Here is a 14,782-nt window from a genome sequence, read left to right as displayed (position 1 = left end):
CAAATATACACAAATATGTATAGATTTTATGAGCAAAATTCACAAAACATGTGATTATGACAAACAAATATTCTTTTTTTTGGATTGAACCCACAAGGGCTAGTTCATTGAACACATAGCATGGGATATATAAGTTTGGATGGTGGGGTCAAACTGTAGGTCAGTCTCTTCATCCACCCACCAAAGATGCCCTTAAAAACGGGGATGGGAGGTCAAAAATACCCACAAAGGGAGAAAGCAGAACCAGGGGCTTGAAGCTCCAATCAATGGTGGGGACCTGCCTTCACTCTTTGAGGGGGGTGTGGGTGTGGGTCAACCCACCAAACTAGTGGCCAATTTTGATGTGTGTCCACATCCAACAGTCATATCAGATGGTGATGTATGATACCCAATACTTGTTCAACACACTGGATCATTTTTAAGATGGGAACTGCCCTCCTCTCTTCTCTTATGATTCATCATTCATCTACCAATCTCACCATGTGTGCCCCCCTGTTCTTGATGGCCCTTTTGTCTTTTCATCTCAATTTTCACACCCACATTCAAAATTTTCTGATATTTTTAGAATTAAGTTGTAAGAAAATATGGAATTCAGAAATCATTACTTAAAAAAAGTATGCTTTTCAATAAGCATAATAAATATTTTTCAGGTTTTTTTTTTCTTTCAAATCATATAAAAAATAATAAAATAAATGGGAAGGAAGCAAAGAGAGGTAGGTCAAAGACAGTGGCATTGTGGCACAAGCAATGATGAAGAATTGGTAAAAATAAGGGAAGGCCAAAATAGTGACCTCTCAGTAGGATCCAAGCATTGCTAAAGAAATTATGGAATGAAAAATGATCATTTGTCCACCCATAAGAGTGAGATAAGTAAGTAGTGATTTGGAATTTTCCCCTTCATACATTGACTTGGGGGTCCTTTAATGACCTAATTGTGTCCCCATCTCCCTTCATGGTCTCATCTTTTGTTTCATCATAAAGTTATTTGAATTTTTGTACTCACCATTTCTCTTTAACCTTTTCCTTACACTAGTGAAATTACATTATAATTAAAGTTAAAATAAAAAAGCAATATTTGTGACATAAAATCAAAATAATCCAAAAAAAGTAGCCTCCGTGAAATTGTAAATTTATTCTTAAATCAACCAAAATTAACCTTATGCTATTTTTAGAAAAAAGTGTTTCGATGCTAAATGGGTAAAAAAAGTAAGTGAAGGATACTTTTGTCTTGTTTTACAAAAATGTGGGTCATTATTGTAAAATAGGGTTATATGCCGTTATTTTTAATCAAATATCTTAATAAAACATAAATAATGAAGAAATTCAATTTAAAGGTATGTTTGAAACATTAGGATATATAATAAAAACTAAACTAAACATTTGAATATATTTTCTTGAAATTCACTCTATTTCTTGTCTGATATTAATAAATTTTTTTTTCTTATTATAATTTTGATTCCTTTCTTACTTTGAATTTTTATTAAACCAATATTTAAGGTGTAAAATGGGTATTGGATTTAATTAAGATGGATTAGAGTGACTTGAAAAAAAGAATGAAGAAAACTTGATGTACAAGTAGTATGCTTGGGAATGAAGACAAGGGAAACCTAAAAATGGAAGACATTCTCAACTAATCTCCACAAGTAGGAGGTGTTGCACTCAAAGTGAAATGAACTCAAAGATGCCAATCAAGATGAAGAGAGTAATGTTTACAAAAGCTAATTAACTTTAAGCTAATAGGGGATTGAAAAGAGAGAAAAAAATGATCAAAACCCTACAAGTTGGAAGATGGATGGCCACTAGTAAAACAAACTATGAAAGTTGATCCACCAATCTAGAATGAATTCAAGGAGATTTTCATTAAAAAGGATGCTTTAATTAGTCAAAATGGCTATGTTAGGAAAAGGAACCCATTAACAATTTGTCTAAGTTGGAAGAGATTTATGGAACAAATCACCTTGTGTCAAATTTGTGCAATCCAACTAAATCCATCACCTCATTCTCCATCTTCTTCTAATATATATGTATATAAAATATTTAAAAAAAGAAAAAGAAAAAAAAAATCCAACAAATCCAATTATTGCAATTACAAAATGCTTTAAAGGGAACAGAGACTATTAAAGAATATATATATATATTTTGGAATTGTTAAATATTGGGCAATTCATTTATTCATTAAATGTGACAATAATTAATTAATAAATGGTTTGGAAGTTATCATGGGGAGAGAAAAATAAAAATAAAAAGTAAAATATTAAAAATGTGAAAATTATTTTTGATTTGAAAAAAAAAAAAAGGGAGAGAGGGTGTAGATGGAATGTGGATGTATGGGCATGAGTGTATTGGTTTCAATATTTCCCTCTCTTCTTACAAATATCAAACACAAAAAAATCTATTTAAAAAAAAGAAAAGGAAAATCATCAGTCTCCTGTCATCTCCCCTTGGTCCTTCAAATATTCTTAGACCAGACACAGAGGATTGCCAATCTCTCTCTTTATATATATATTTATCTCTCACCCATCTCAGCAACAAAATTTTCATTTCTTTTGATTTAATTAAGGGCAGTGGAATAACCAAGGAAGAGAGAGAAAGGTAGAGAGAGAGGGGGAGAGAGGGAGGCTTTTAGGAGCACCTCCTCTGTTTTTCATTATTGTGATGCCTCTTCTTAGATCTTAGTTTCTCTCATTTTCTCATCTGGGTTCCTCCCAAATGGTGAGTTTTTTTGCTTGTTTGTTTCAGATTGTCTGCGTCTTTGTTGATCTCCAACATATGGTTATCATTTCTGCATCAATCCCTGATCTGGGTGAATTTTGTTTGTTGTGTTGGCAGCGGTTCTGGATTGGGTTTTGATTGGTGGATGAGGGATCCGATATTCCTGAATTGGATTTGAGGATACCCACTACCTATTTGATTGAGAAGAGGCTACTGGGTTCTGACCAAATTTCTAGATAAGGTACAGTTTTTTCTTGTTTCATTGTTGTCATCCGCATTTGGATCTGTTGATTACTGTTTTTTTAGCAAAAGGTTGCACTTTTCTTTTGTTTCCAAAATCCAACCTTATGTGATCGAAATTGGTTAGGATGTGTGGAGCTTGTATGGATTGAATTGATTTATAGAATTGAGATGAATTCTAGAAGAAATTGTTATGGTTATTTGTGGAGGTGGTGGGGTGTTTTTGTTTGAATTTGAATTGGGCAACCTTTTTTCTTTAAAGTGGTTTGTTTGTGAGGTTGATATGATTGATTGATGAGGTGATTTACTGGTGGATTGCAGAAAAGATGGAATCAGATCTTGGGAAGCTCTTCATCGGTGGGATTTCATGGGACACAGATGAAGATCGTCTTAAGGAATATTTTAGAACATATGGAGAAGTGGTGGAGGCTGTGATAATGAGGGATCGTACAACTGGTCGTGCTCGTGGCTTTGGGTTTGTCGTCTTTGCGGATCCTGCTGTTGCTGAAAGGGTGGTTATGGATAAACATATGATTGATGGTCGAACTGTGAGTAGCTTTATTGTGATGAATCTAATTGGAATTCATTCGATTTTACTATCTGATTTCAGTTCTGATGAGAGCTAGCTTCTCCCGGAGATGCTTTTGTTTCCCTTTGGATATAATTCTGAATTGACATTTTTTATACCATGGCCAAGATTTAAATGATATGTTTTTCCTCTTGTTTGGAAAAAATCGGACAATTAAAAATTTTCACCTGGTTATGAGAAACTGTAAGTCATATGAAACTATTTGATTTTCATTTTTGGTTCTTCATTTCCAGGTTGAAGCAAAGAAGGCTGTTCCTAGGGATGATCAGCACCTTCTGAACAGAAACACCGGTAGCATTCATGGATCTCCAGGTCCAGGACGTACTAAAAAGATTTTTGTTGGAGGTTTAGCATCCACCGTTACGGAGAGTGATTTTAAGAAGTACTTCGATCAATTTGGTACAATTAATGATGTTGTGGTGATGTATGATCATAACACCCAGAGGCCAAGGGGCTTTGGATTCATTACTTATGATTCTGAGGAAGCAGTGGAGAGAGTTTTACACAAAACCTTCCATGAACTTAATGGAAAAATGGTTGAAGTCAAGCGAGCAGTTCCAAAAGAACACTCACCAGGACCCAGCCGGAGCCCTTTGGTTGGATATAACTATGGTTTGGGTAGGAACAACAACTTCCTTAACAATTATGGTCAGGGATATAACATGAGTTCAGTTGGAAGCTATGGAATCAGGATGGATGGTAGATTTAATCCAGTTGCTAGTGGTCGAAGTGGGTTTCCTCCATTCGGTGCTCCAGGTTATGGAATGGGTATGAATTTGGAACAGGGGTTGAGCCCGAGCTACAGTGGGAATTCTAGTTTCAGTAACAATCCTGGATATGGACGGATATTGAACCCTTATTATAGTGGCAATTCAAACAGGTACAGTACTCCTATTGGGTATAATGCAGGTAATGGAAGAAGCGATTCCGTTTTAAACTCAACACCTCGGAATGTTTGGGGAAATGGGAGCCTTAACAATGCCACAAACCCTGCTAGTCCTGGTGCTTACTTGGGCTCTGGAGGTGGGAATTTTGGAGTCTCATTTGGAAATGGTGGGGCAAATTGGGGCTCTTCTCCTATTCCAGCTCAAGGTGGTGGGAGTGCTCTGGGCTTCACCAGTGGAAGTCTCAATTACGGGAGTGGAGATAGTAGCTATGGGTTGGGAGGGGGAGGGTATGGAAGAAACAGTAGCACAGGTGTAGCCGCAGCATCATCATTCGCCCCATCAACTGGGGGTTATGAAGGGTCTTATGAGGAGTTGTACCGCAGCGGTTCAGTTTATAATGATTCAACTTGGCGAACTCCCACATCTGAGCTAGATGGTCCTGGCTCGTTTAGTTATGGACTGGGCAATGCAGCTTCAGATGTTACTGCTAATAGTGCTGAGGATTACATTGGAAGTTATAGTGTTGCAAATAGACAATCAAATAGAGGTAACACCTTTTGTTTATTTTCATAAGATGTTATTCTTTTGATTTAAACTTGATTTAGCTTTTTGATGGAAGCCAATAAAACAGAGATGCATTATAAACTTCAAATTTTGGACTGTTCTTCATTAACTGCAGAAGCAAAATTTCTTTCCTGAAACTTCAAGAATTTGATCACATGTTAGTAGTCAAGGCATCTTTGATCGATCCGAAGTCTGACTAATTCACTGAAGGTTATTGAAGTTTAGATCCAAAAACAGGGAATATGTTGTCATTTTCCTTAGATCATGATACTGGTGACTTCAGATTCTGAACTTATTGATGCTTCAAGTCATAGGAGTTTAAAAGAGAGGATGCAGAATATATTGTTGCTTTTAGCTGATAAACGTAGTTTTTAAATGATATGAGCTTACACCAAGTCACATATTTGGTGCTAAAATCCTTTGATGCTGGTGCCTGGCATTATGAAACACTCTTGAGACATACCTCATACCTTGAGGCTCAAAATGCAAATGCATGTACCTCATATGGTAACAAATATCAAGGTGCCTAAGAAGAGAAACTTAAGGGAACCCCTTTACAACATTTACATCCAGAGATTTTTTTTGGTCTTTGTTGGGGTGCAACAATGCCACTCATAAACCTGGGGATAGGTGACCTAAATGATGGTGGTTGAATGCCATAAAGGGCTTGGCCTACCCTCGCTAGACACCAATTGGTTTTCAAATGAGATGGTCGAAGCTTTATCTAAAAATTGGTAGTGGAGCCAATGGTCATGGGTTCAAGCCACAGGAGCGTCATGTTGGGAGAGGGATTGTTGGTATGCAAAAATGCGGTCACCCAAATGTTGGTGGTCCATTGCCATAAATGGCTTTGCCTACCCTTTCACTAGACACTAATTGGTTTTCAGATGAGATGCTCAAAGCCTAAGCAAAGGGTATTATTTTAAAATTTTAATTAACACTTCATCTGATATAAACATCCCTTAAGACTTATATTTCCTTAAGAGATTTAGGGCCACTAGCATATGAAGTAGTTTTTCTTAAATTATGTCTAACTATTTGTTAGATCCCAACCTGCATTGTATAAATTCCTGATGCAGGCTAAGCTTTCTTTCGACATTTTGATTTTCCCAGTAGAATCTTAGAAATGGTATACCTTAGAGATAATTTTAGCTAAAAGCTTCTCTTCTGCTCTTCATCCATCATAAATCGAGACAACTTTTTATGAAATTTTTCCTCACAATATGAGAATTCCTGATAATGCATGCTTAAGCATAAAGAACTAACAACAATAACAACTATCACAACAAAACCTTAAATCCAAACTGTTTGGATTGGATAAATTAATCCATCATTCATCTCTATCCAAGGCCAAATGCTCCATTAAGTAAAAAGACTATCTAGGGCCATCTCCTCTGTTAAATTAAAGGTTGTTATGTCCTTTCCACATGTTAGTCTTCCTCTCCTCAAGAGACAACAGAGAGGCCTACCATCGCTTCAAAAGTGGATGCCTGTTTCACGTCTTTTAAAATTTTTGCTCCTTATAGCCATGACTTTGGGTTTCCATACCTACACATGCCGCACTTGTTTGTTGATTTAAATTGGTAAACAGATGGGTTCATACTGCTTTTGTTGTATAAAGTTTGTATTAATTGGATAATCATTTGGATTTGGATACTGCAAGATATCTTTTCTAATGGTTTGCTAGTCTTGGTGTTTACTTTCTTTGGTCAATTCTTGTTTCAGGAATTGCTGCCTAGGAGATTCGTAATTTGGATATCTAAAAAGGTAATTGTAGGTGAAGAAAATCTGGTGAAACAGGTGAAGAGGACTGTGAATTTCATACATCTCCCTCATTAATATACTTCAGCTTATAAAGGAAATTGATGATATAGAGCTAACGAGGGTTCTTGATTTGAAGTATACAAAGTCAGAGAGAAAGCAGTTTACAAGGGATTTTGTGTAAGGTTTGAGATTTGAATTTTCTTCCTTAACTTAGGTTCGTTTCTTGGCATTTGGTTGAGGTGTAAAATCAGATTGCGGGATATACTTGGAGAGATTGTTTCCAATTATTGAATCGTGCATCTCTGGTGAGGCGTGCCACCGGTACTACATTAAATAGAGTTCTTAATTTTTGAATTTTTTTTCCCTGCTGTATTGTCCAGCAAACTTGCTGGTTCTTGTCCTTATATTTCCTTCTTTCCTTTCTGGGATTTGATTTTTCTCCAAGATTGTAAGCGAGGTTCTGTTTGATTTACTAGTGTGAAACATTAGAGGGATACCCATCTAGGTTCCCTATTAAATAAGTTACTAAATTTTCTGATTCATTTTCTGTTGGAAACTGTCTGTTCAACAGGTTTAACCTTCATTTATATATGAAATGGGTGTTTCTGGTTCATTCCTGATATGCTTTTGCTGATCCCAACTTGCCCTATTTCTTCTCCTAACAATTTGGCTTTGAGAACAACTTTCACATTACAAACTAGTACATAGCACATTTCTAGTTAGGTGCCAACAACCATATGTTCTTTTTCTACTTACTCCAGGATATCTAGGGTCAGGGTCAACCTTATATGATATCTGGCTTAGCCTAAACCCTTTCTGAGTAACTGATACATAGTTCTTTTGGTTGAATCTTTGGTGGGATTTTTTTTCTCCTTTCTGCTATTAAAATTTAAATTTCTCATCTTTTCATTGTGATTCTGTGTGGTCATGCTGACTCTTATCCTAACTTTCCACACAACATCTAGGTTATACCTGGTGTTTCATGTCACTTTCCATGGTTCTTTTTTTTTTTTTTTTTTTAATATTTTGAGGAGCTCAATACAAATATAATGGCATGTGGCCCTCAAAGGAATACAATTCATGTGGCCCCCTGTTCTGTTGCCCATACCTCACTGATTGTGAAATGCATATGACATTTATGGGAATTCTAGGCTCATTTCAGGTCCTACTACTTCTTCACTTTTCGGTGCCCCCAGTTTTTGGCCAAGCAGCTCCAGGAAAAAGCCCTGGACCCTACTGCCTTGTGCAGCACACTTTGCTCAAAGAAAAAGACTTGCTTGGGCTTGGGCCTACATGGGCTAGGGCCTTGTGGTGGGGTGTCAGATGGGGTTGTGCTAGGGTCCATTTTACCAAATTCAACTAATTATGGGCCTGGGTCCATGTCCTTGGCTCTTTATTCCTCTGAAGTTTTGGCTAATTTTTTCCATTTTATATATATTTTTAGGGTGTTTTTTGTCATACAACCTGGCTATATTGGTAAGTTATCCGGGCACGTTCAAGTGGCAACTTGGCAATAATTGGAAATTGTCTCGCTAGTGATTGATAGAAACTGTTTTTAACCCATTTCAAATTATTTAACTTCATATAAAAAGCTAAAAAATGAAATAAAATTGAAGTAATAAAAATAATTTATTAATTTTATAATGATGATTCATTTTTCTTTTTATTTTCTTTTCCTTGCTATTTTCTTCAAACTTTTGAATGGTAACATTATGTTTGATTTTTCAGAGGAACCCATCCGAAAATTTGTAGCATTCCTTTGATAGAAAGTGTTTTTAACCCATTTCAAATTATTTAACTTGATATAAAAAGCTAAAAAATGCAATAAAATCGAAGTAATAAAAATAATTTATTAATTTTAAAATGATTATTCATTTTCCTTTTTATTTTCTTTTTCTTGCTATTTTCTTCAAACTTTTGAATGTAAATGTATGTTTGATTTTTCAGAGGAACCCATCTGAAAATTTGTAGCATTCCCCTGAAATGCTGCTGTTATGGTTGGTAAGATTGGATGAAATGAAACTCTTTCCATCTGGGTATGATTTTATTAATTAAAAATGACTTAAATAAAAAAAAAAAAAAAGGAAAAAGGAAAAAGGAAAAAGGAAAAGGAAATTGTTGAACTAATCACGGAATCGGATTCGGGTCCATGCCAAATCCATGTTGCCCCAACTGTGAAGCAGAGAATCACTGTACTTTTTCTTCCCTTTCCCTTCATTGGATATTCCCCCCAATGCCACCACCTCACCTACTTTCAACGCTCCACAAAAGTTGTCCTATTGATGAGCTGTTGCCAGAACTACACATCCCCTATCTATATTTTAAGTTAGCTTATGATTCACCAAGCTCACAATAAGGCCTAGTTTGGTTGTTCCCTGAAAATGAAGTCATCTCCTGATTTTCTTGCATTTTCACCCCTTGAATGATGGGAATTAGATGGGATTATTCCAACTTTCACTGATGATGAAACGTGGCCTTACTTTCAAGTCAACATTAGTAGGACAGCACCGCATTATTAGCATCCCTTAAAGAAGGATTAATCTGTCCAACACTCATCTCCCTTTTCCTTCCTCTGCTTTATTGGATTCTTCATTCTTTTCTGATGTGAAAAGAAAGACAAAGCTAAGAAAAATGACTCAAATTTCTAATACCCCAAAAAGTTGAACAAAGAAAAACATCACCCCTTTGGGTTTTTCACTTCATCCAAGCTTCTTCCACATGCCCCTCCATCAATAGTCCCCCTTGGTGCTGTAAATATGACAAATCAAAAGCATTTTTTTTCTTTTCTGCAGAAAATATTATATAAAGGTTTCCATCACTTGGAAGAAAGGTTATTCGACAGAATGCCTTTAGGAAGAAGTTGAGAATATAACATGGAAAGGAATCAATGTGAATGAAGTTGTGTGCAGTTGTTTTTGGTCATGGACAGCTTTTTGAATTCAGGACACTCTGGTGGATCCTGTGCTAATTGAACATCGGTTAAAATTGTCTAACCCCATCTTCCTAAACTCTTTCTATGTTCATGAACTGTCAAAAGATCATGGTGTTTGATTGTTTTTGTGTAGCATACTAGCTTGTTTAGCCTGGTGGGAGTTGCCTCTATATACAACATATGGCTGCAAGCCAGAATTTCAGAGATCTTCAATGGGTTCTGCAAGTGATCAAATCAGGAAACATCAGCCTCCATAGCATTTCCTTCTACCTTTCTCAGCCAACTTCAGGCTGCTACCAAGAAACAGAGAACTCCATGAATGTAAACATTTCTAAGGACAGCATTTTGTACTTTTCACAACTCCTGACAGTGTTAGCAACTGCCAAGGACTCCCAAGAATCATTGAGAAACTTGGAGTTTCATCATGTTGAATGGGAAGCGCAGCAACTTCGCAATCTTGGAATGGTGCTGGAGAATAACTTGAACATCAAGCAGCTTATGTTTAGGAGAAACAGGCTCAATGTGGAGTGTTTATGGGAGTTATCTGAAATTCTGAAGAGAAATGGAGTCATCAAGGAAATCATGTTCTCTGAATCAGCTATTGGGGCTGCTGGAGCTGGGTTACTTGCTTCTGCACTTAAGGTGAATGATAGCTTGGAAGAGTTGCAGATATGGGAAGACTCAATTGGCTCAAAGGGGGCAGAGGAGCTCTCAAAGATGATTGAAGTAAACTCCACTCTGAAGCTGTTGACAATCTTTGACTCCAACTCAATCACAGCAACTCCCCTAATTTCTGCAGTTTTAGCAAGGAACAGAGCGATGGAAGTTCATATCTGGAGTGGAGAAAAAGGAGAAAAGAGTTCCAAGGTTGTTGAGTTTGTACCCGAGAACAGCACGCTTCGAATTTATAGGCTTGACATTTCAGGTGCTTGCAGAGTTGCTTGTGCTCTGGGGTGGAACTCAACAGTGAAATCACTTGATCTGACTGGAGTCCGGTTAAGATCCCGGTGGGCTAAGGAGTTCCGGTTGGTTTTGGAACAAAACCAGAGCCTCAAAGAAGTGACCCTATCAAAAACTTGCCTAAAGGACAAGGGAGTTGTATATGTTGCAGCTGGGCTTTTCAAGAACCAGAGTTTGGAAAGCTTGTACCTAGATGGAAACTGGTTTACTGGGATAGGAGTAGAGCATTTGCTCTGCCCTTTGAGCCGGTTCTCAGCTCTGCAATATCAAGCAAACGTGACTCTGAAGTCGGTAACTTTTGGAGGCGGAAGAACAAAGATAGGAAGGGATGGGCTTGCAGCCATCTTACAGATGCTAACAACCAACCAAAGCGTGACGCGGTTGGGGATACAGGATGATGAGAGCTTGAGACAGGAAGATATCGTCAAAATCTTCAGGAGCTTGGAAAGGAATGCCACTTTGAGACACTTGTCCTTGCAGGGATGCAAAGGGGTCGGAGGAGAGCTGGTGCTGCAGACAATAATGGAAACCTTGCAGGTAAATCCTTGGATTGAGGACATTGATCTCACAAGAACACCACTTCAGAATTCAGGTCAGACAGATGGAATTTACCAAAAGTTAGGCCAGAATGGGAGGACAGAGCCTGAAATTGACCTGCTCAAGGACATGCCACTAACAGTGCCCAAGAGCTGCAGAGTCTTCTTTTGTGGCCAAGAATATGCAGGTAAGTTTGTGAACTTCTAAAGTTCCTTCAGCTATCCCATTTAAATCTCAGAAATCAAGATTGAGACTAATTGAGTTTTTGAAACTGCAAGTGCAGGTAAAACTACACTTTGTAATTCCATTTCACAGAATTTCTCGTCTTCGAAGCTTCCCTATATGGATCAAGTGAGAACTCTAGTGAACCCTGTTGAGCAAGCTGTTAGAACAGCAGGAATGAAAGTAAAAACCTTCAAAGATGAAGACACAAAGATTTCTATATGGAATCTTGCTGGTCAGCATGAGTTCTATTCCCTTCATGACCTCATGTTCCCGGGGCATGGTAGTGCATCATTCTTCTTGATTGTATCCAGTCTGTTCAGGAAACCAACCAACAGAGAATCAAAAACCCCAGCAGAGATAGAGGAGGACCTTCAGTATTGGCTCAGGTTCATAGTCTCCAACTCAAGAAGAGCAGCACAACAATGTATGCTGCCAAATGTAACTGTGGTCCTCACACACTATGACAAAATCAATCAACCATCACAGGACTTCCAAGCTACTGTGAATTCAATTCAGAGATTGAGAGACAAGTTTCAAGGTTTTGTTGACTTCTATCCAACCGTGTTCACGGTCGATGCTAGATCATCTGCCTCAGTGAGTAAACTCACCCATCACCTTCGAAAGACGAGCAAGACCGTGCTCCAAAGAGTCCCCAGGGTTTATGAGCTTTGCAATGATCTGATACAAATTCTCTCAGACTGGAGAACAGAGAACTATAATAAACCAGCCATGAAGTGGAAAGAGTTTGATGAGCTATGCCAGGTTAAGGTTCCATCCTTGAGAATCCGATCAAGACATGACAATAAAGAAAAGGTAGGGATGAGGAGGAGGGCTATTGCTAATTGTCTTCATCACATAGGCGAGGTGATTTACTTCAATGAGCTGGGGTTTCTGATCTTAGATTGTGAGTGGTTCTGCGGTGAAGTACTTGGCCAACTAATACGACTAGATGCTAGAAAGCAAAGCACAACAGAGAATGGATTCATCACCAGGAAAGAATTGGAGAAGATTCTTAGAGGAAGTCTACAAAGTCAGATTCCTGGAATGGGATCAAAGGTTTTTGAGAACTTGGAGGCCAGTGACCTTGTAAGGATGATGCTGAAACTGGAACTTTGTTATGAACAAGATCCATCAGACCCCAATTCACTGCTACTGATCCCCTCAATCCTAGAAGAAGGCAGGGGAAGGCCACAGAGATGGCAGTTGATTGCACCCGATTGCGTTTATTCAGGGAGACATCTTGAGTGTGATGATTCAAGCCACATGTTCCTCACGCCAGGCTTCTTTCCCCGTTTACAGGCAAGAATTTTTTTCCTTTTCTTCGTTTTCCCTTAAAAGTCTTCCTCAGACACAGCTGATTTTACTCATCATTCATAACAACTGACAACATAGATGTCTATGATTGAAATATAGACTTCTTCAATGACTTCCAACTAATATGGAGTGTTTGATTTTCTTCTTTTATTGGTTTAGGTTCTTGATATTGTTATCATCATTATTATTATTACTATTATCAGTTAGAATTTCTAACCAAAATTAGGTTGTACACAAGCTCAGGTGCATCTCCACAACAGAGTCATGGGGTTGAAGCACCAACATGGAGCAACCTACAGTCTTGAGAAGTACCTCATCTTGATAAATATTAATGGTATCTATGTCAGAATCGAACTTGGAGGGCAGTTGGGTCACTACATTGATATCCTTGCGTGTTCCACCAAGAACCTCACAGAAACCTTAAGACTCTTCCAACAGCTCATAATCCCAGCAATCCAAAGCCTCTGCCATGGCGTTACGCTGCATGAAAGTATTATCAGGCCGGAATGTGTCAGAAATCTAATGCCCCCAAGATACCGAAAAACCCAATTTGTTCCTCTACAAGTATTGAAACAAGCACTACTTTCGGTTCCTGCAGAGGGTATGTATGATTATCAGCACACTTGGGCTTCAGTTTCAGACTCTGGCAGACCTATTCTGAGAGCCGGGTTTGATTTTGCTCGAGACCTCCTATCAGATGATGATTTTCGGGAAGTGCTTCACCGGAGGTATCATGACCTGTACAACCTTGCAGTGGAACTGCAAGTCTCACCAGAGGCCAACACAGATGGACTAGATAATCCTGCATCTGCCATGGAAGAACAAGACAAAGTTGAACCAACATTTGGTGGTATTGCTAAGGGGGTGGAAGCAGTTTTGCAGAGACTGAAGATCATTGAACAGGAAATCAGAGATTTGAAGCAAGAGATCCAAGGGCTGAGGTACTATGAACATAGACTCCTAATTGAGCTCCACCGCAAAGTGAACTACCTGGTGAACTACAACGTCCAACTCGAGGAAAGGAAAGTGCCTAACATGTTCTACTTTGTTAGAACAGAAAACTACTCAAGGAGATTGGTCACCAACATGATTTCTGGAATGACTGCACTTAGGCTGCACATGTTATGCGAATTCAGGCGGGAAATGCATGTCGTTGAAGATCAGATGGGGTGTGAAATGATGCACATTGACAACATGACTGTGAAGAGCCTGGCTCCATACATGAAGAAGTTCATGAAACTGCTGACATTTGCTCTCAAGATTGGAGCCCATTTAGCAGCTGGTATGGGAGAGATGATCCCAGATTTGAGCAGAGAAGTTGCTCATCTTGTTGAACCTTCACTCATGTATGGGGCAGCAGGGGCTGTTGCAGCTGGGGCTGTTGGGGCTGCAGCTGTTTCACGTGTAGCTGGTAGCAGCAGCAGAAACAGGGCCAGGTCCTTGGGTGGAGAAAGTACAAGGGACTTTCACCAAGATCTAAGAGCAGCACAGCAATGGGTTGTGGACTTCTTAAGGGACAGGAGGTGCTCAACTGGAAGAGAAATTGCAGAGAAGTTCGGACTATGGAGAGTGAGATACAGAGATAACGGACAAATTGCATGGATATGTCGAAGGCATATGAACACAAGATCACATGAAATAATTGAGGTTCCCATTTGAAATACATTTGCATAAACTCTAGGATAAAAATATGAAAATTGGTGAATGTCCTGTGAACCTGTATCAGCCATTTCTTAATAAATTGGAGAAATCTTTCTCTCGTCCATAGATCTTGTTGAGCAAAATGCCTTAGTAGCTACAAACATGCTGGAAGACGTGTGAAAGTTATTGTGAACTGAGGAAGCTTAAGAATCTGTTAAGAAGGTTGCTGAGGTGTGAAGAGATGCTGAAATCGAGGCTGCAACCATAAAACAACTTAGTCAATGATAGAGTTTCATGGAGCTGTTACGATGCTGTTGCTATTTTATAGGAAATAGCTGTTAGTTCCAGCTATTTTTGCCGCTTTTCTATTGTTTTCTGTTGCAAACTTGTGTATAAATGTTGCATTGATCATTCAAT

The 14,782-nt window shown here is 38.4% G+C and overlaps 2 protein-coding genes across 3 annotated transcripts; both read left to right on the top strand.

The window, feature by feature from the left end:
* The first annotated feature begins 2,346 nt into the window (after nt 1-2,346).
* Nucleotides 2,347-7,298, top strand: LOC100267443 (heterogeneous nuclear ribonucleoprotein 1). 2 transcript variants are annotated; one of them, XM_002274553.5, is made up of 5 exons: nt 2,347-2,712; nt 2,830-2,953; nt 3,274-3,500; nt 3,775-4,975; nt 6,718-7,298. In XM_002274553.5, the coding sequence occupies exons 3-5, from the start codon at nt 3,279-3,281 to the stop codon at nt 6,729-6,731; spliced, it is 1,437 nt and encodes a 478-aa protein (XP_002274589.1). In that variant the 5' UTR covers nt 2,347-2,712; nt 2,830-2,953; nt 3,274-3,278; the 3' UTR covers nt 6,732-7,298. The 2 variants fall into 2 exon arrangements, with proteins under 2 accessions (XP_002274589.1, XP_059591152.1); XM_059735169.1 differs by lacking the exon at nt 6,718-7,298 and having other exon boundaries at nt 2,385-2,712; nt 3,775-5,408.
* Nucleotides 7,299-9,591: 2,293 nt separating this feature from the next.
* On the top strand, nt 9,592-14,491 carry LOC100246876 (protein TORNADO 1). Its single transcript, XM_002276375.4, has 3 exons — nt 9,592-11,372; nt 11,469-12,709; nt 12,968-14,491. The coding sequence occupies exons 1-3, from the start codon at nt 9,869-9,871 to the stop codon at nt 14,381-14,383; spliced, it is 4,161 nt and encodes a 1,386-aa protein (XP_002276411.1). The 5' UTR covers nt 9,592-9,868; the 3' UTR covers nt 14,384-14,491.
* The last annotated feature ends 291 nt before the right edge of the window (nt 14,492-14,782 follow it).

The sequence above is a fragment of the Vitis vinifera genome, chromosome 19 (genome assembly GCF_030704535.1).
Source record: "Vitis vinifera cultivar Pinot Noir 40024 chromosome 19, ASM3070453v1".
NCBI lineage: Eukaryota > Viridiplantae > Streptophyta > Magnoliopsida > Vitales > Vitaceae > Vitis > Vitis vinifera.
This window is presented reverse-complemented; position numbering and strand designations above follow the sequence as displayed.